This window comes from Chiloscyllium plagiosum, unplaced genomic scaffold, assembly GCF_037043375.1.
Source record: "Chiloscyllium plagiosum isolate Xiang-an unplaced genomic scaffold, Cpla_swu_hap1 HiC_scaffold_28, whole genome shotgun sequence".
In the NCBI taxonomy this organism is placed as follows: domain Eukaryota; kingdom Metazoa; phylum Chordata; class Chondrichthyes; order Orectolobiformes; family Hemiscylliidae; genus Chiloscyllium; species Chiloscyllium plagiosum.
In genome coordinates, this window is record NW_028270166.1 from 40,789,818 (window position 1) to 40,811,383 (window position 21,566).

The window sequence follows — 21,566 nt, forward strand, 5'->3', positions numbered from 1 at the left end:
ACCCCAGGGCACTTTCCAGCTACCCCACAGCTTTTGCCAAATAACTGAGTCCTCTGACCTTCCACTGTCAATCAAATCACAGGCTCTCTCGAATCACCTGTTGAGAAAACTTGGTTGTCCCAAACTTCATCCCCCTTATTTCAAACACCAGCAGGCCCTCTGTCCCAAGCTCCTCCATTTCCCTCCTCCATACCCTCGCTATGGCCCCCATACACCCATGACCCCTGCGTAGCCACTCTCCCAGTATTCACTCTGAGAGGATCTTGTGTAAATAAGAAAATAAAATCTGAAACAAATCTATTCCATCTCTAATCCATCCTCACCAGAGACTAAGAAAACTCCTATTTACAAAACCCATCCAGAACTTTTAAATATCCCCAAGTGACTAAACTCTTTAAACTGTTATTCAAACTGTGAACCCAAGTAAAATAATGAGTTTTACTTTTTTTGAAATACAGCCAAGCATTCACAATAGCTTAATAATAACCTTGATGTGTGTCAGCAAGGAACTCGGCTGAAACTACACAAGCAGATTTTTTTTTTAATCAACTTGTTCAAATGTGTTGTGTCACATCTCTCTACTGTCTCAAAGGTAGGGACACTACCACTGCATTAAAAGGACCCCACTACATCCAGATGGTAATACTTTTTTTTCTGGTCCCATTCAGATGGCCTGTCAATCAAAACAACTCTGAATGTGACTTATTGTTAATTCTTACAGGTAGCTGAAGTCTTGTCTTTTTCATTTTAAAAGAGGGGTGGGATTTTAAATCCTTCTTAAATAGACCTTATCAGTCCTTCTAAATCATTTTTATGTACTCAATCAATGTGAGGACTCCCGCACTGTGCATTGGATATTGACCTCTGCTCACAGTTTAAGTGGTCTTGCTGAGTTCAGATTTCTCAGAATGCCCCCCCATGTTGTCAAAATTGGATATGTTGGAAATGAAGATGGGACTTCCACGTCCAGTCTCTGCTCGCTACTTCAAAGGTCAGGCCAATCCTACCCTTTGTGTCATGAGCCCAAGATGGAAGGTAGTTTACTCCTTTCCTTTGGCAGATTAAAATGGCCTCTTTCTCTGTTGGGGGTTAAATGTGTAGATGCATTGAACAAGCTCATTCAACCAACTCCTTCGGTGCTGATTGACATTCTACTCCATCATGGATTCTGCTTGTTCCATTTAATCTTGGCCACAAACTGTGTGCATTTTACCATATGTTGGATTCTGTCGCACTCATGTAACCCTTCTGTATTGCACCCAATTAAGTATCTCGTAGAGAGCATGCACTTCAGCCATTACCTTTTACCATCTTTGGATGGAGTGATTTCTCTGCTCACTGTTGAGACAATGTCTCTTATCCTAATTAAAGTTTTCTCTTTCTTACCTACAGACAACAGAAAGCCTACATAGCCACACAGGGTCCTTTGGCAGAGACTACAGAGGACTTCTGGAGAATGTTGTGGGAGAACAACTCCACCATTGTTGTCATGCTCACTAAACTCCGAGAAATGGGACGGGTAAGTATCATCAAGTTCAAGAGCAGGTCCTAAACATATCATTCTTCCAGTATTCTGCAACTGATTGATTTGTTCTCCATTTTAAATTATTTAAAGCAGCAGAACATTGAAGCCATGCTCACAGCTTTGCTCTGTGTGAGGTAGTCCCTCAGAACGAGGAAGGCCTTTGGTGGTGGCAAGAACCTGAGCTTGGAACCTTTTAATGTGTGGAGACTGTTACTTTGCAGCTACCACATGGTTCTTCTGACCAGGAAACTCTTCCACTTTTACTGCCTGCCATGGGTATATCTGAAAGAGTTACAAATTGATAATCTAGCTGTTTGGCCATGACATTCATGGCCATCAAGTCCTGAAATGGGACTTGAACCTGGTGTTACTGACCTCAAGGTGGTAATGCTATCTATTCCGCCACAAGATTGTTGAGTGTTGACCTCCAATCCTGCAATCATTCAATTCTCAATCTTGGCTACATACCTGTGAGAAGGGCCCTGACCGACCAGAAAGAAAGTGCTTTTCTGTAGAAAACAAGTCAGAGAAATTGTAGGTCACCCTTCTAGTAATTGACACGAGCAACACTGGGAAAAAAAATGGGTGCCCCGTCAACTGGGTATAGCATTTGTCACAAGGAGACTTCAATATTGAAAAGGAGAAGATTGCAAAGTGGTTCAAACTATGAAACTATTCAGCCAACGAGTGCATTTTGTAAAAAAAAAAGTCTATTACTTCATCATCATAGTATCCAGCTGCCTTGTGACTATCCTCCATGTGAAGGCATGCTTCCTGCCAACAGTGCAACATTTGCTTTATTTATGTCTATTTATATTATCATCCAGTGGATATTTTGTTAAGATAGGGCCTCAGTTCATCAAAAAATGATCATTTGTTCAAAGAAAAGCTTATGTCCTTCCTGACCTTGGGAAATCTTGGGTGAAGATTAACCATTTTTTTGTTTAAACAAACTTAATGATTGATGTAAAAATATATTCTTTGTCCTGTCTGTAGCTCAGTAATGAAATAAGATAGTGAGCACATTGAGACTGTTCCTGTGACACATGATGTTCATTGAACTGGAGCAGGTTGTAGGAAAACAACACTCAGCTGTGGCATTCTTTTGGCTCATCTAAAAAAGCAGTCACAGATTCATTCACCGACCACTTCCAGATAGGGAGGCTCCTCTCATTTATCTCTCCACCCTGTTGGCACTCTGCCTCTATTTGATGAAGGGCTTTTGCCCAAAACGTCGATTTTCCTGCTCCTCGGATGCTGCCTGAACTGCTGTGCTTTTCCAGCACCACTCTAATCCAGAATCTGATTTCCAGCATCTGCAGTCATTGTTTTTATTCAGATAGGAAGGCTGCCCAGTGTGGTCCTAAACCGTACAGACCACAGAGGCTGTAAATTTAATTCATCATTTCTGCTTTGTTTTCACATTCCGCCTTTTACAAATCTTAGCATTCCTTACAAAAATCTACTTAATATCCATACGAGGACGCCAAGTATGTGGTCAGTGGTGAATGGCATGTCCTGCTCATTATCTCTAGGTAAAAACAATGACTGCAGATGCTGGAAACCAGATTCTGGATTAGTGGTGCTGGAAGAGCACAGCAGTTCCGGCAGCATCCGCGGAGCAGTAAAATTGACGTTTCGGGCAAAAGTCCTTCATCAGGAATAAAAGGAATAAAATTCCTTTAATTCTTGATGAAGGGCTTTTGCCCGAAACGTCGATTTGCCTGCTCCTCGGATGCTGCCTGAACTGCTCTGCTCATTATCTCTGCCCATCAACAAAGAAAAACCACTTGTACAAGTTATATGCAGTGTGTGGGAATTTCTGACAAACTATGGGAGAAGCATAATGAGGAGTTTAAAATGTAACCAGTATCTCTGTAGAAGAAGGTTTATTAATGCTTTCTGTCAAGCCACTTCACAATCTTATCACTGGAGCACCTAGTAATTACAATGTCACAATCACAATTAATTCACCAACTCTTCTACCATTTTGAATCTGTGAATCTAACGGTGAGCTTCTGAAGGTTTGGTTATTGGTAATGAAATGAGTTCCCATCTTTGAATTCATCATTCAAACATTGGCTGCTGGGTGTTGGGGCTTTTTCCCCTCTTTGGGACTTCACCACAAGCATCAGCTCTGGGTTTTTGTGAGTGTTACCTCACAGTTTGTACCTGCTGTTGCTGCAGCTAGAGATGTTTTGTCAGATCAGCAAAGAATTTTCACACAGACTCATCCCCTGAGTCTGGCTGTACCTGTAGCACCACATATAATTTCAGATTTATGATTTTTCTGACACAGACTGTCGGTCTTCATGATTGCTTTTGGCAGCTGAGTCAGTCAACGTGGAAGGAGCAGCCCTCCTTGGAGCCCGACTGCGACTATGCCAAGTTTGAAGTTGCTAGGGGTGGAGTAGAAATTGGAGTGAGGCACTTAATTCTGAGGAGAAAGTGCACTATTAAACACAGACATCACTAACTGATGAGTTGCTGAGTCCTGAATGACGTCAACTGACAACCCAACACGCAGAAGCTAGGAAAAGGAGTAGGCTGTTTGGCTCTTTCAGCCTGCAACTCCATTTCATATGATCATGGTGACCCTCTATCTCAATCCCATTTTCCTGTTTTTTTTTCCACATACCCTTTGATACATTTCAAACCTAAAAAAAATCTTTCTTGAATATATTCAGTGACCTGGTCTTGACAGAATTCCACAGCTTCACTAACCTTTGAGTGAATAAATCTTTCCCCTTCTCAGTCCAAAATGGTCTCTCCTCCATATTCTGAGACCGTGTCATTTGGCTTTTGACTCCCAGTGATTGAAAGCATCATCCCTGTATCTAGGCTTCCTAGCTGCATTCAACTTTAACAATATTATGTCTTTTATTCTGGACATGTTTACTGAGTGAGTCATCCAGAAACGTCAAAATTGTTAACTGGATATCCAAAGTTAATTTGTTTGAATAGAATGACTGGGACTGCTGTCTGATCAGTTTATTTAGTTTACTCCAAAAAACAGTTTTATAGCCTAAGGAATGTAGTTGTCGAATGAGATATCAGTGAGAAATGGGGCTGGGTTCCCCTCCCCATCTTCTTTTTTGGTTTGTTTGTATCTAAAGGAAGGTTTTAAACTATCAGCTTCTACCAGAATGTCTGGATCACAACAAGGAGATACTTTCTAATTAGAATGCACACCGTTTCATTCTTATCCTGTGTTAATGACTTATTATGTGTCCTTTCATTGTTCGAAACTAGCTCCCCTTTTCCTTTAACCATCCATGTAACTATAACATCCCCATTTACCTGCATACACCTTGAGCAATCATACTTATCTATATATCTTACCTGTGTGTCTCAGTTTCCTTCCAACTATATCTATCTGCCAGCTTTAGATCTTTCATCAAAAGCCTCAGCCAGAAGCTCTATCTTACTGAAGTAATAAGGCTTTATTAAGAACTGCAATTTTGAGGAGCTGTGTATGGAGCACCAAGGAGAGAAAGAGGAGCTCGCACAACCTATTGTATTCAGGTTATTTTCTAATGTCAAGTACAATCAGTTCAGTGGTTAGTTCTTTCAAATTCTTTTTCTTAACCTTTTTTTTCCGAATCAACCTGTTACACTCCTCTGAAGCAGGTGGAACTTGAACCTGGGCCTCTTGGCCCAGAAGTAGGGATACTACTACTGTGCCACAAGAGGACCCTTTGCTAATTCTTTCAAAGAAAATCCATGTAATTTCTTCCATCTATCAGATATTGGCCCTTAAATGGTGCTGGGAATTTGTGGTTTCAAGTGACCATCCTTTATTTAAGAACTAACACTATGCAAATTATTTAGTTATAGGCATTTAATTGTTTTTTCCATATTGATTTATGGGATGTGGCCATCACTGACCAGGCCAATATTTATTGCCCATCCTAATTGTCCCGAGGGCAGTTAAGAGTTAGCCATTGCTTTGGGTCGGGAGTTGCATTTACGCCAGACTAGGTAAGGACAGCAGTGTCTCTCTCTCAAGGGCATTAGTGAACCAGGTGAGTGTTTCCAACAATCAACACGGTAATAGTTATATGATTTTTATAATTCAAATTCCACCATGTCATGGCTGGATTCAAACTGAGGTCTCCAGAACATCACCTGGATCTCTGGAGTAACAGTCCATCAATAATACCACTAGGTCATCCCAATGCAGCTAAACCTTGATCCTGTCTGAAATATTTTGACAAGCCTCCATCAGGAGTCACTGGACCTGGAGCTTTGGCTGACTTTAAGTTGTCAGACCAAGGGCAGTGTAACTGTAACACCAATCCTAACTGAGGTCACTCAAATCAGCACGGACTGTAATTGAGTCTGTGTCATATGTTCAAATTTAACATCTGAAAATGTTCCATCTGCCAAAGATACTGATACTACATCCTAGGGTTTCATAATGGGCGGCACAGTGGCACAGTGGTTAGCACTGCTGCCTCACAGCGCCAGAGACCCAGGTTCAATTCCCACCTCAGGCGAATGTCTGTGTGGAGTTTGCACATTCTCCCCGTGTCTGCGTGGATTTCCTCCGGGTGCTCCGGTTTCCTCCAACAATCTAAAAATGTGCAGGTTAGGTGAAGGGGTAAATGTAGGGGAATGGGTCTGGGTGGGTTGCGCTTCGGCGGGTCGGTGTGGACTTGTTGGGCCGAAGGGCCTGTTTCCACATTGTAAGTAATCTAATCTAATCTAAAAGCATAATCCAGACTGTCCAAACGAACCCCAAGCTCAATAGGTCAATTTCAACATGTCCATCATTACACTTCATTCAGATCTGTGGGCAACTCCAGAAGCTAAGTCTCAGTCTCGTAGTGATTTGTAACAGGCAGGGTTTGCAAGAAGTCCTTTCTGTTATATGCCAGATTGGCGCCAAGAGCAAACCTCTTTAACTTGCGCTGTCTTTTTAGTTATGGACTAAGTTCCAGCCTGTGACACTACCAAACTAATATTGCCATATTAAGCAAGGCTGGCATGACTTTAATACTTGGTGCTGAGTGAATCTGGCAAGTTTACTGCAAGGTATATGCCCTCTTAAAACAACAGGGGCAGCAAGTGTAAGAGAAAACCTCTCCCTCTGTGTTCCCTTCCAAGATATACACCATCCTGACTTGGAAATATATGTCTGTCTCTTCATCATCTCAACCAACAGCACTGCAGAGCTCTTTTGTCACATGGACTCCAGCACTTTGAGAAATGCAGCTGTCCAATATGTTCCCAAGGGCAAGTAAGGATGTATATTATATTTGCCAATCACTCCCATTTCTATGAATATTTTTTAAAAGCTTTCTCATTGCCACATGCTGCCCAGCAGGTACCAGCGGCTTACTCTGAAAATGGAACTTCTGTAAAAGAAAGTAAGATGCACTTGAAAGCACCAAGTTTCTTCACACACTGCCACTGAAACACAGATCTGTTGTGTATTTAACAGGAGAAATGTCACCAGTACTGGCCAGCTGAGCGATCCGCCAGGTATCAGTACTTTGTTGTGGACCCAATGGCAGAGTACAACATGCCACAATACATCCTGCGTGAATTCAAGGTCACAGACGCAAGGGTAAGTATCAATCCTCACGTTGCAACAGTTAGAGAAAAGGCTGAGAACCTGAAAGGATACAAATCGCTGACTGCATGTGCGAGTGATTGGGAGGGTGGGGGCACATGCCGAGACTGTGCTTTAAAATGTCCTTACACCATATGGAATAAGGATTGACTGACTATGCGAGGAAATGGAACTTGCCACATTTTGACCTGTGCCAGACTCAACTTGACAAGTGTCATGCTATTGCTACTGTAAGGATTGAAAATTTTAAAACCAACTTCCTTCTGTTGTTTATTTTGTGCTTAAGCCATTTTTGTTGGTGACTTTATTCAGAAAGCTGATGGACTGCAGTTGTTCAACTTGGTGGACTGAAGGGCCTGGTTTTACAGGCAAACAAGCACACACACACGACACACACATAGACACAGGTGTTGCATGCATGCAGACAGGTGGACAGAAACCGGCAGGCATGCACATGCACACAGACAGACAGGTGCACACACAAGCGTGCGCATGTGAATACACACACCCACACACACAAATGGCACACTTGCTGGGTCACCTGAAGTAGACCTTTAGGGTCGTTAGACCTACCCTGCCATTTAATTCAATCATGGCTGATCATCTGTCTGAAATACAACTTTCCCACGCTATCTCTATATCCCTTGAAGTCATTAATCTCCAGGAATCCATTGATTTTTGTCTTGAACATGTTCAGTGATTGAGCTTCTTCAGCTCTTTGTTAGAATTCCGAAGATTACCACACTGAGTGAAGAAATACCTCTTCATCTTCATCTTAAGTGGCTTGCCTCTTATCTTGAGACTCTGTCCCCTGGTTCTAGGCTCACCCACCAGCAAAAACATCCTATATATATTCAGCCTGTCCTACCCTGTAAGAATTTTGTAAATTTCAATGAGATCACCTCATTTTTCAAAACTAGCGATTACAGACTGATTAGTTTGGGGGACTTTACACAAATTTCTTGCCATGTTTCCTATAATACAGTGACTAAACTTCAGAACTCTTTTGTAAAGTACTTTGGAACCCTGAGGTTGTGAAAGGTTCAATAAAGCATACTGGCTTTCTTCAAACACGCACACACTCTCACATGTAGTCATATATACACACACAGACACACACACACAATCTCAATCTCACACTCCCACTCTCACACATTCACATACATGCGCACACACTCACTCACACAAACATTCACACACACACATACCCTCACACTACTCACATATATATTAACTGACACATACTCACAAACTGCATCAATTCATTTGAAAATACTGCAGCTCTGAAATGCAGATATTTGGGGCTGTTGACAGTAGGATCTGCTGAGGGAAATAACAGGTAATAAGAGTAACCAATTTATAGGTAATATGCTGCATTGAAAAATAATCATTAAGAGATAACCATCCGGACTGAGATCTGACTGTGATTACATTTAGTTTTTGCCTCAGGTGTTTTACTGCTGTGTACTTAATTTGAATCTAATCTGAGAGGTTTCTCAGATGACAGGGCAATTCACTCTGTATTGTGGAAGAGAAATCTCTCTTTACCACACCAAATGACAGTTTCTGTGTTTTGAGAATCTCGTTTGCATTTTGATTAAGGTCTCTTAGTAGTCACCAGGCTAAAAATAACTGTTATCCATTAAATGGAGCCTGCTATCAAGCCCCAGTTCCGATCTGATGTACTATCCCTCTCTAATAAGATGTTGGTACCTACCTGGCTCACCTAGACATGCCTGTTCCTTGAGGTGAAAGGGCTGTGCTCAGCCCCTCCTACTGATGACACCTGGACTGAGTTCAAGGTCAGAGGTGAAAGAGCAGTGATCCTACTCACGGTGCTTGCCTGCTTATCAGTCAAGGTCAAATGTCATGCAGCAGAGCACCACCAAGATCGAAAACAGCAGTATTGAGGGTGGTTCACAAATCATAGTTAAGTGACTCTTAGCTCTTGTTTTGAAAGCTTTTGGAGTGAAGGAAACAGAGACTAAATCAGATAAGGAGTTTCTGAGATCCTGGGAAATAATGAGTAAAAATTGCAGTATAACACGGGATGAATTCAAAAGACGATTGAGGAAATGAGGGGCCTAGAAAGATCTGAAAGAGTGGGAGCACTGAAAGCATTGTTGTCTCTCTTCAGCATTGTACTTTGTGTTAAAAATCAATTAAATTTTCCAATAGTTTGAAATGCAGAGAGTAAATAACTCAGGAAAGCTCCAAGATTGATTTGAATGTGGAACCACATGTAATGTTTGATGCAATTAGGTCAGTTAGAGTCATGGAATTTTACAGTATAGAAGGAGGCCATTCAACTCATTATGTCTGTACTGGCTCCCGAAAGAGCTACCCAGCCAGAACCATTTTTCAGCCCTTTCAGCCCAATCTCCGTAGCCCTCTGACTTCATCCCTCTCAAATATATATCCAGCTCTTGTATTTAGTGGGAAATTAGATAAATGAGGAAAGGATATAAGAGGGAAAGGATTAGACAAATATGCTGATAGGGTGTGATATACTCAGGTGGTGGAGGAGGCTCACGTGTAACACCAGCATCAGCATCAGCAGTGACCAGTCAGACTGAAATGGAACTATTTCTCTGTTGTGCTGTACTATGGAAATTTCAAAATGAACATCGGTAATAGACCCAGAGGCTGGTTTCTCATTGGAGAGAAAGAGAGATGACTGGCAGTGAGTTTAAGCTGAGGGACACCATGCCTCATGCAAGGGCTGAGCCTGAGAAGGAGGAGAGCAGCATCCAAGGAGCAGAAGAATCAACGTTTCGGGCAAAAGCCCTAGATCATTCATTCCTGATGAAGGGCTTTTGCCCAAAACGTCAATACTCCTGCTCCTCGGATGCTGCCTGACCTGTTGTGCTTTTCCAGCACCATACTCTCGACTGTAATCTGCAGCATCTGCAGTCCTCACTTTCACCTGAGAAGGAGGAGCCTTTTTGATGACCTCAACCAGTATGGGAATCGAACCTGCACAGTTGGGCATTACTTTGCAGCACTAACCAGCCCCGAAAGGGAAGTTAGCGTCAACTAACTTTTAAGTATCAGGTCATTGGATTGTGTATTACATAACGAGGTAACTGTAATTAAAGTGAAGAGAATAAAGTCTGCAGTGGAGATATATTGGAGATGAGCTAGGACCACTTCGTAAATAAGAAGCTTTGTCTTGTCAAAAAAGATTGTTAAAGATGTATGTTAGTGAATTGAAGTAATGAAGCAATGAGTGTTACGTTAGAACCAGTGCCACGAAAAATAATTGACAGAGAATTTCAGCACTCCTCATAAACAGGCCAGTTCAATTTTTATTTTAAGAACGGCCGCCATTTTTGCCATTGCAGAGAGTGCCCTTCGAGACGTACACCTTTTGACGTCACTGCCATTAATAACACATGACTTCATATTTTATTACACGTAGCATCCTGGTGCTCCTGAAATGAGGTTGGAAACTGTTGACTGAGAGGAATCCTCTTTGTGCCTCACTTGCTTTTCCACTTCCTGAGCAAAGTGGAAAGCTGGGAAGTGAGTGAAGCAATGAAGGATGTGGCCCTTAGCGGCAGGGAGGGGTTAGGTGGACTGGGGCGGGGGCAGCCAGCAGGATGGACAATGGGACCTCACGTTCTGGGGAGGAGTATGAAGGCTCTGAGACATCACTTGCTGTCAAGTGCAGACGGACATCTTGGCATTGGCAGCACACACTGCATTGCTCAAGAAGATTGAGAAGAATAGGAGAAGGTATTGGGATATCAACAGCTTTAGTTTCAAATGTGTCAAAGTTATAGGAGGAAAGGATTACTGAGGGTGAGAACAGGTTCCACGTTTTTATGGCTCTTGACCAGAATAGCAAAACCAGCTATTTCTCTTTGGTACACAAAGAGAATTAGAACAGCCTCACGTAAGAAAGGCACTTTTATGACTTGTCCTTTATAACTCCTGTCTATTGATGGGGGAGAACCACAAGTGACCTTCATTTTCTTTGCTATATAGGTCTTCCCTGGAACTCTTTTAAATGTTATTTTTCAGAAGCTCCCTTGCTCTGCTCACTCCCTTCTGTCAATAATTGGAGCATATCTCTTGAAAGGCACAGTTTCACTGTTGACATTCCCATCAATTGTATAAATCTGTAGAAAAAGATGTTGTATATAGTGTCAATATGTCAGTACTATTATCCTATGCCAGCCGGTCTATTTTCTCAATGATTCCCAGACCCTTAACAGGTAGATTTATCAGCACAACCATGCCTGTCAAAACCCAAACAAAATCTAACAGAGCAGGAATAAATAATAAAACTGGGCAAAGTTGATCTTCAAGGAGAAGTTATTCCTGAAATAGTAAAGATTACACCTTCTATTTCTGGGCTTCTCATTTAAAACAGTAGCACATGCAAAACGATGCACTCTTATTAAAGATTCATTGATCTTTTTACCACTTTGCAAAGTTCATTCCATTGCTGTTTGGAGGTGCATGATTGCCCAAAGTGTAAAACCACTGCGCTGCAAGAGGAAGAGTGATTTGAACCCGAGGTCCACAATGTAATAAAGGAATATATAAACAGAATAAATGGAATCCATTGTCTATCAATGTGAGTAGTCTCAAACAATAACACAGAATCAATACATTGCACATGAAACAGAGAGAATTGACAACATTGAATACAGGGCTCTGTGAGGCAGGTAAGGAAAGATTTTGAGGCTGTGAGCTCCCAAGAAACTCTAATTGCAATGAAGCTCAGACTGAATGCTAAAAACTTCAAGGCTCTTTTAAAACATTGCATTGATTTCTGGTGGTTGTTGGTAGGTGTGGCATTTGCCTTCATTCCTATGCTCAAAGGAATGGGCAGGTGGTAAGTCATGTTGAGGTTGTACTGTTTATTGGTGAGGCCTCTTCTGAAATATTGTGTCCAGTTCTGGACGCCCTGTTGTAGGAACGATATTATTAAGCTGGAGAGGGTTCAGAAGGGACTGGTTGTTGCCAGGTGTGGAAGGTTTGAGGTATAAAGAAAGGCTGGATAAGCTGGGGCTTTTTTCACTCGAGCATAGGAGATTGAGAGGTGACCTTATAGAGGTTTATAAAATCATGAAAGGGTTAATAGGAGGTGTCTTTTCCCTAGGATGGGGGATTTCAAGCTTAGGGGCATATTTTTAAGGTGAGAGGAGAGAGATTTAAAAAAGACACGTGAGGAAAATTTTGTACACAGCAAGTGAACTTCCTGAGGAAGTGGTGGACGCAGGTACAGTTACAATGTTTAAAAGACACTTAGCTAAGTACGTGAATAGGAACAGTTTGGAGGGATATGGACCAGGAACAGGCAGGTGGGACTATTTTAGTTTGGGATTATGTTCAGCATGGACGGGTTGAACTAAAGGGTCTGTTTCCATGCTGCATGACTCTATGACTACTCTCTGAGACCAGGTTACTGCTGCCCCTGAAAAGATAGCTGTTGGACTTTTTTGTTGGAAACATCCTGCCTTTTAATCAACTCCCCCAGTGCTAGACTCCTGTTCCTTCACCCGTCCAGTCAAGATCTAAAGACTTCCCCACCGCCTCCCCCCTCACCCAACCCCTCATCAACTGAACCCTCCTGCCTCTGAGCAATCTAAACATCTCCCACTCATCATCTAGAACCTTCTCCTACCATCCCCTTGTGTCTGCGGGGTCACACAAATTCAGAGGCATTGAATGAGGTCACACAGGGGAAGCATTTGGGAAGTACTGACTTAATCACTAAAGTTGAGCCTGTGAAATGTTCCGGTTTAACCTAGTTCAGTCATTTTATTGTGAGCAAAAATTAGCAGCTAATTATATCATGGAATTATTCACCATGATGAACAAAGATTTATTTTATATGTAAAGCCGCAGATTTCCGAGGGACTGGATTTAGCAGATTGTTCAGAGACCTTTAGTCCAACAGCTCAAATTTAGAAGATTATTGCAGAGGTTTTAACCCAAGGACCTGGATACAGATGGGCTTTTACCAAAGACCAGGGTTTAGGTTGGATTTTACAAGGTATTAACCTGGGGATCCAGATTTAAAGGAATTTCGCAGGGCTGTTCATGAAGAGCTTGGATTTCCACATTGTGTTGTTTCAACACCTATACACATCATTCAATCAGTGACGTTCCAACACTCATAGCATTCGTTGTAAACAGGTTACCACCATCAGAAAATCTAAGATAAACTTTCAACACTTACTCTTCGGAGCTTGGCCTTGAATCATGGTTTTACAAAGGTACTTGTTGTGCTGTTCTTCATTCTTGGAAATACGGACAAACTAATCTCATGAATCGTGTTTGAAATCTTTTCTCTATTTAATCATAGTCTGTTTCAAATTGGTAGCCATGGAGATTTGAGAGGCATGTGGATTTGCAGCCCAAAACAAGACTGAAGTGTCTAGTCAGATTGTGGGGTAAATATCAAACCAACACTTGGAAAATGGAGCAAACCAGAGCCTCAGGCAGCATTCTTCACTCAGATCGTCCTGGGATCTTTCTTTGCACTAATGACTGTAAAACAGCACTTTAGAGCAATCCAGGTTATTTCAAAGAGACATAATGAATCCTTCTTTGACAAGCCCCAATGACGTCTGTACCTCTGAACATTACATTGCTGCAGTGCAGTGCAGAGTGCTATATTTGATGGGAGAATGAGTGATAAAAACAAAAAATAGATCTACAATCGCTGCTAGATACATAAATTTTAGATTCTCTGGCTCAGTTGGTAGGTACCCTGCTAAGTGTGGAATGTTATAGCCCCCAAAAGATCCAAATTCTCTTCCTGACTGGTTGTGTTAACTGCTGTCAGTCAGCCGAGCAGCAGGTTGCTATAATTGGACTTGATATGGCTGGTCAAGAGAGATCAAATGGGTAAATTGGCTCTTGATTCCAATCCAATTATGTTGCAAAGGGCAAACACAGACATGCATATTGTGATAGCATGACATAGCTGAATATCCCAGCACACATTGACCAGTTGGTGGGAGATGCCCTGCCCCCAGTGGAATCAGAGATTCGTTAAGACCTACACCATCAGCACAAGAATAGGAATGTGAGCACATCAATGAGAAGGAACTAAGGTATATAAATTAGGCAGTAATTAGGTTCTTAACTACTGTTAAGAACATTAAGTGTTATACTGGGCTCAACAGAATTGGCCATCAATACTTCAAATTACCCCAGCAGCTATAAAGAGAAATACTAACAAATTCACTGCATGAGATCACTTGATTAATAAAGCCCAGTTACAAAATAAATTTAAAAACAGAAGAGTACAAGTAGGGCAATTATTTCATACAGTTCATATTTACTCATTTAAAAATCAAACACATTTGAGCAGAGAGAGAGTTAGAATTGGCCTACAAATTACTTTCAAACACTTCCCATTAATGTGTTAAAATGTGACCTTCATTGTGATGCCTAAAGAGCATTGAGGTCCCCACTCCACCATAGTATATATCAGGGAGGTTGGGGTGGTGTGGAGTCCAACCTACAGTCTCCAGAGGCAGCAGGTGGTGACAGAAACAGGCAGATGGCAGGGCAGCAGGATAGAGAGGCACCTCCATTTATTTGGGCATCAGCCCAGTTTAAATGGTGAATATTGGGCCCTCCCTGCCCATGAACATTTTTCATCTCATGTACGTGATCTCTACATCCTCCATATCAGCCAGTATCCACAATGTGGTGATAAGAGGCACTATATACCTTTGAAATGTTGAGGAAGTAAAATTAAACTTCTAACATTCTAATAAACCTGTCACAAACACAGTTCATACTGAAACTAAAATATCATTCATAAATACTTTAAAAAAATTAAAACCCTTCAATTGGTTGATCTATTGGAAAAACAAGTACCTCTTTCAATTATTACTTCAATGACAGCTGATCCTCCAATAAGATCTTAAAACTATCAAACAATATGTGAACACCTCACCCTGTTGAATTAAGTGGCTCCAGAGCTTTTGGAACTCAGCCAAGCATTCATAATGGGCTCAGTTGTCAAACCCTGGAAAATGTAAAAATGGAGTCCTTTGAAACTAAAAACAACAAGGTGGCCTTCATGTCTGAGCTACATCATGTGACCTGTCCATCAAAACAGTTCAGGAGCCAGTGTATTACATTTTCTCTAAATGAAACCTTCAGAAGGCTTCTTTATGTAAAAAAAAATCTGTGCATTTAAATAATTTCAGATTATTATAATAGAGATCTGATGCCTTTTCTTTTCAGTTTATAATGCATAAGAGCTCCTTTCCCTTTGGGTAAAGTTGCATCATGACAATTACAGAAGGCTGGTTGATGCACTGGTCAACTTATCTTTGCAGAACTGAGCCTTATCATTAATTACTTCGGTAAAAACATATATGCATTGCAATACAGTATGTAACTATTAAAACTGTAATTACACATTTTAAAATATGTATCAAAGTCTTTCAGTGACAGGTTTCTCAAAGAGGAACGTACTTCTTTCAGTCCCCCTGTGCTTCACCTTTCTCCTGAAAGACTGTGATTTCCTACCCAATACCATCAAAATAGCCACATTCTTTGCCCAGAGCCTGACAAATCTGGCACAACTGAAATTTGGGAATGGGATCAGGGAATTGGCTAACGTCTGTCATTTTAAAATCTCCTCCCTCCCTACACCCCAGGATTGTGTGTCAGGTCAGTGCTGATGCAGTAGAGTTGGTTGCATAGAATCGTGGGCTCTTATAGGATTTTAAAAATTGTTTCCTGATGCTGTTAACCCTAGAGCTTTGAATTTTGGTCCCTTCAAGTCGTATTCAATTCCATTCCAAATTTCTATTTCAATGTTAAACAAGACAGGAGTAAACTCTGTGGAATTGAAATACCGTATGTGATTGGCAGAAGTGGTTTACATTCCAGGACTATGTTGCTATGGCAACATGTTCTGCAAAGCATGGCTGACATGATGAACTCATTATACACCAATTCTGTCTGTAATTTACTTTTGCTTAATTCTGAAAATAGAATCAAGGCAAGTACCTGCACTTACTGAACATCTTCCATGATCTCAGTACATTCAAAACTTCATTTGAAATGATGAAACACGAATGAAATGTGGTAAACACACTAGACAATGTACGCTAAGACTGATTAACAGCAATGAGGTATAGGGCTAGATAATATACTTTGTTTGTGTTGGCTGAGAGATAAATATTGCCCAGGACACTGGGTAAAATTGCCCACCTCATCTGCAAATAATGCATTAGGATCTTCAATGCTGTGCCAGTAGACAAGGCTCCATAATGTTTCTTTTGAAAGTTTACATTTCCAACAGTGCAACACTCCCTCAGTCATACACATGAAGTGTCTGCTTGGAAATGGGCTTAAATTGCTGGAAGAGGGCTTGAGCTTACAACCTTTCTCACTCAAACGAGTGATACACTTGAGTCAGGACAGCAGTGTATCAGTGCAAACTCAAGCTGCTCAAGAATAATGTCCAAATCGTGGATTTTAGTGAATCAGAATGTTTCTCTTTCATTGCGATTTTATAGAATTCCAAACTTCCTGCCTCTGGAATTTCACCCAACCAAATCCTTTCCAATTCCTATTTTATATGGAATTCAGAAGAATAGAACAAATCTGCATTCGCTTCCACTCAATGGTTGTTAATTTATAGTTAACTTCTTTACCAATTATAGTAATTATGATACTACCACAAGCAAATTGATATCTCTGTTAATCAGGGAGTGAAAATGATCACATATATTTTCACTCAGGATGTTATGAATGAAACATTGAGCACTGCCCACCTCAATTCAGAATTATCTGTCACTTTAAAGTGGGTTAATTGTGGCTTGAGCCTTGACTATCTGCTGAGGCATAGACAACTCAGATTGTACCTTTTTTAACTGGGTGGACATGGAAGTTTGGGAAGGACTGCTATTGGGTGCAGTAGCATCCATTATGATTAATTCTGTTATGAAGTTGTGAACATGTACTGTTCCTTTAAGGGAGCTGAAGTTTCTGGCTGGCACAGAGTGGGCTGAAAGATTTTAAAGTGTAACAGTTGGTTGACAAACATAGCTGGAGCTGCGTTGCCATGGTACAAAACAAATTCAAATTGGCCAATCAGTTTAAATTTTGCCCCAGATACCAAACTCCAGTCAAATTTGGATTTTCCTGTTTAGGATGACATCAAACCAGTGAAATGATCCAATGTTTTGGGGAATAAAATAGATGTTTTGAACAGTTGGAGGGAGAACAGCAAAGAGCTGCCAAGCACCAACATAACATCCAGCAGATTAGCTCTCTGAAAGGTACCTGTCCATCAGAACTTTGTGCAGCAGAATACCGAAGCCAACCTAGAGAAAACTACAGAGAATGTTCGACATCTGAAGACGATAACTGGGTTTGAAATTGCTTTTGCTGTAAATCTAAGAGGGAATTTATCAGACCAGTATTGTAGAGTGGGAGGTAGAAATAGGTTTAAGAGAAAGGAGTTATAAATAGTTGTTGTTTAATGTTCTCTTTTGGATTTAAAGAATAAAATTGTTAATTTTTTTCTTTAAATAGTGATATTTGGGATAGTTCTTTGCCACTTGAAATTTAACAGATTATGGCGCAAGGTGAGCGTTTCTGTGTGTCTGGTTTAAATGAACAGAGGGGTTTACCCCATGTTGTAACAATTCCTAAAGTTAATATTGGCAACTTCCAGGGAACAAAGAGAAAATTGATTCCAATTATAATGTGGTCAAAATCATTCCATTTGTAGACACGTAAACAGTCCATGAGGAAGACAGTCAACAGGTTAATTAGGAAATACCTGTACCCATTAAAATGAATTTGGAGCACTGTGCAATAACTGATGAGGCGTTAATACTCAGCCATGCTTTGAGCCTGTCAAGAAACCCTACTCCCATTTTAATGATCAGAAAGTTTCCAATTTTGATCATATCTTTGGTAGATGTTTGCAAAAGATTGCCCAGAAGAGTACTCATTGAATTTAAAATCTTGAATTACTCCATCATTGATCCCAGCTTTTCGCCTGTCTGTTCCCTCCCAGTTGTGTTACTGCCAAGTTATTGCAATCCTCCAAGAGGATTTTACTCCATCACAAACCAATGAACTAGAACACAGAGTTATTTTCCACTGCTCTGGGGCCACCAAGTTCGTAGAGTCCTACAGCACAGAGGCAGGTCCTTTGGCCCAACCTAGTCCATGTGGACCAAAATGTCCATCCCCACTAACCCCATTTCCCTGCACTTGGCCCATATCCTTCTAAACCTTTCCTATTCATGCATTTGTTCAAATGCCTTCTAGATGTTGTTAATGTATCTGCCTCAACTACTTCCACTGGCAGCTCAGTCGATATGCGTACTACCCTCTGTTGCCCCTCAGGTTCCCTTTTCTTCTTTGCACTCTAACCTTACACTGATGCCCTCTCGTCCTCTATTGCCCAACCCTGGGAAAAAGACTGAGTACATTCACCCTATCCATGCCTTTCATGATTTTATACACCTCTACAAGGTCCCCCCTCCCCTCAGCCTCCTGCACTCTAAAGAAAACTATTCTAATTTGTCCAACCTCTATCTTTAACTCAGACCATTGAGTCCTGGCAACATCCTTGTAAATTTCTTCTGCATTCTTTCCAATTTGATAACATCTTTCCTATAGCAAGGTGACCAAAACTGAACACAACGGTGGCCTTACCAACATCCTGTACAGCTGCAACATAACTTCCCCAACTTCTATACTCAATGCCCTGGCTCATGGAGGCCAGTGTGCCAAAAACCTTCTACACTGCCCTGTCTACCTGGGACTCCATTTTCAGAGAACTGTGCACCTGAACTCCAAGGTCCCTCTGTTCCACTACACTCCTTAAGGCCTTACCATTCACCATGAAACTCCTACCTTAATTTGACTTTCCAAAATGCAAGAACTCACACTTATCTATATTAAACTCCATTTGCTTGTTGTTTTCAAAAGGAACGTGTCACAGGAATAATCAGTTTAAATGATGTGCTTGGCAGACAAGACTTGACAGTCATTACGGCAAGGTTTAATCAAGCAAATTCCATTTATCTCTCATCCTCCCCCAGGTGCTGCAAGGACTGCTGGATGTTTAGAAATGTAACAATGCAAGGTGTAAAAATATTCCAGTGACTGGTCGACTAGTCTGCACAACTATCTGTTTGCTAGGAAGAAACAACGCTATTTACACAATTGAGAAAGAAACTTGGACAGACCAACTCATAGTCAGGGGTTAGAAGGGACTTTGTGCATAGAGGTTTATTAGAATGTGGAATGTTTTAGCACAAGTAGCTGGTGAAGCTGAATCATGACATTTAAGCAGTGCGTTTAGAGTTACAGGGAAAGATCAGAATGGAGAGTTTTGAGTAGATTGTGTCATCCGTGGTTTAGCAATAACATGCTGAAAATGTGTTGCTGGAAAAGCACATCCAAGGAGCAGGAGAATCGACGTTTCGGGCATGAGCCCTTCTTCAGGAATCCTTGTAAAGGGAGGAAGAGAGCTTCTTCAAGGAAGGCATCCTTGCAAGAGGATTCGCAGGAGGTTAAAATCTTCTAGGAGAAAGTGAGGACTGCAGATGCTGGAGATCAGAGCTGAAAATGTGTTGCTGGAAAAGCGCAGCAGGTCAAGCAGCATCCAAGGAGCAGGAGAATCAACGTTTCGGGCATGAGCCCTTCTTCAGGAATAACATTCTTTAGCAATAACATTCCTGCCTCTGAATCAGACTGCCGTGAACTCAAACTTCACAGTGGAGATGTAATCTAGTCTGACACCTCGGTGAAGTCTTGCTGTGCACGCTTTCATTTGAAATGATAAAATAATAACATGTTCCTTCATTTCTAATTCTATGCCTGATTGGAGGTAATTTTGATCTGTAGGTTCATGGGGATCTAAGTCAAGACTGCCTTCACTCAGCACGCAACCTAATGTTTATTTCTAACAGACAGACTATCAGATATGCCTGGGCTCCATTTGAACACTCGAAACACACAAACTTTGCAGAACATCAGGACCATGTCCCCTGGAAAAGTTCTTTCTCCAAATCCCAATTTGGTCTTCATAGTAAAGGTTAAAAGGAGTGGCAGTATTGATAAGATACTGTAACAATTGGGGGGGGGAGGGAATGCTCACGATCCAGTGTTTAATGTGGTCTTTCCCTCCCACAGGATGGCCAGTCACGGACTGTCCGGCAATTCCAGTTCACAGACTGGCCAGAGCAAGGAGTGCCAAAATCCGGAGAGGGTTTCATTGACTTTATAGGGCAAGTGCATAAAACCAAGGAACAGTTTGGCCAAGATGGTCCCATCTCAGTTCATTGCAGGTGAGTAATGGATGCTGTATTCCAAGAAGCAACACACTTTAAAGCTTACTGAAAGAAGGGTTTTTTGTGAAGTGAAGTGTTACTGGAATGCTATTAACTATCAGTGCAGCTGAGCTGGTCGCATTCTTGTCTCACACTGCGCAGGTTTGTTTTCCACTCCAAGAACTAAGCTTCTCATGGAGTGTGTAATAATTTAGTCCCGGGTTTGTACAATCTAACATGAAATCCTTCATTTTACTAGTGCCGGAGTCGGGAGGACTGGGGTTTTTATTACACTCAGCATTGTCCTGGAAAGGATGAGGTACGAAGGGGTTGTGGACATCTTCCAGACTGTCAAGATGCTCCGAACGCAGCGGCCTGCCATGGTACAGACAGAGGTAAGAACAGTGCTTCTATGTCCATCATGTAACAGAGATTGGGCACAGGACCTCACGTGGTCTAAACAACTTTCAAAGGACGTTTAACATTACTTCCCTGCTTTTCAGTTGTGTTCCCTAGAAAATAAAATTCAGCTGCTTGTTGAATATTAAAAGCCCAAACGTGATTCACCCCTCACAGTTTTAAGTTGGTGGTTCATCAGTTTATCTGATGAGCTGGATAAGCAAACGAGAAATCATCTATGCTCGACAATCCAACAATTAATTATCCAATAATTTGTATTGTGCAAGATAACTAACACAGAAAAGTGGAAACTGTTTTAAAATATCAATTATCGGATAGCTTGAATTAAGCAACTTTGAAATAGGAAACTTAATCAGAAATCAATTGTAAAAATGTTAAGGTATCTGAGCTCTTTCTAAACAAATATGGGATTCATGGGCTCCATTGCCTTCCAAAAATACTTATTGGTTTTTATGGAATATGGAAAAATATGGAATCCCCCAAGGAATTGTAAAAATTAGAGTTTCATAAGAGATGTTATTAACTGTGAATGGGATATCGAGCAATGCTAGAATTGGACATCAGGTGGAAACCACTGTTGGGGACACTTTTGTACTGGGCTTCCAAGCTGTGAAGTGGCCAGAGTACAAGTGACTATCTGTAAAGGAGCTCTCTTAGAAAAAACATGAAATCAGTACCATACAGGAGTAAGTGACAACCTGTCCCTCAATCCAAAGCTATCTCGATCTGGCTATACCTTATAGAGTCATAGAGA

The 21,566-nt window shown here is 41.2% G+C and overlaps 1 protein-coding gene across 19 annotated transcripts in view; it reads left to right on the forward strand.

Moving 5' to 3' along the window:
• LOC122565203 (receptor-type tyrosine-protein phosphatase S-like) overlaps positions 1-21,566 on the forward strand; it is a 479,330-nt gene that overhangs the window by 450,374 nt on the left and 7,390 nt on the right. For all 19 annotated transcript variants that reach the window (XM_087976126.1, XM_087976133.1, XM_087976129.1 and 16 more), the window contains 4 exons: positions 1,393-1,519; positions 6,972-7,097; positions 20,256-20,410; positions 20,652-20,787. In XM_087976126.1, coding sequence (XP_087832252.1) covers positions 1,393-1,519; positions 6,972-7,097; positions 20,256-20,410; positions 20,652-20,787 — 544 coding nt within the window. The remainder of the gene's footprint in view (positions 1-1,392; positions 1,520-6,971; positions 7,098-20,255; positions 20,411-20,651; positions 20,788-21,566) is intronic.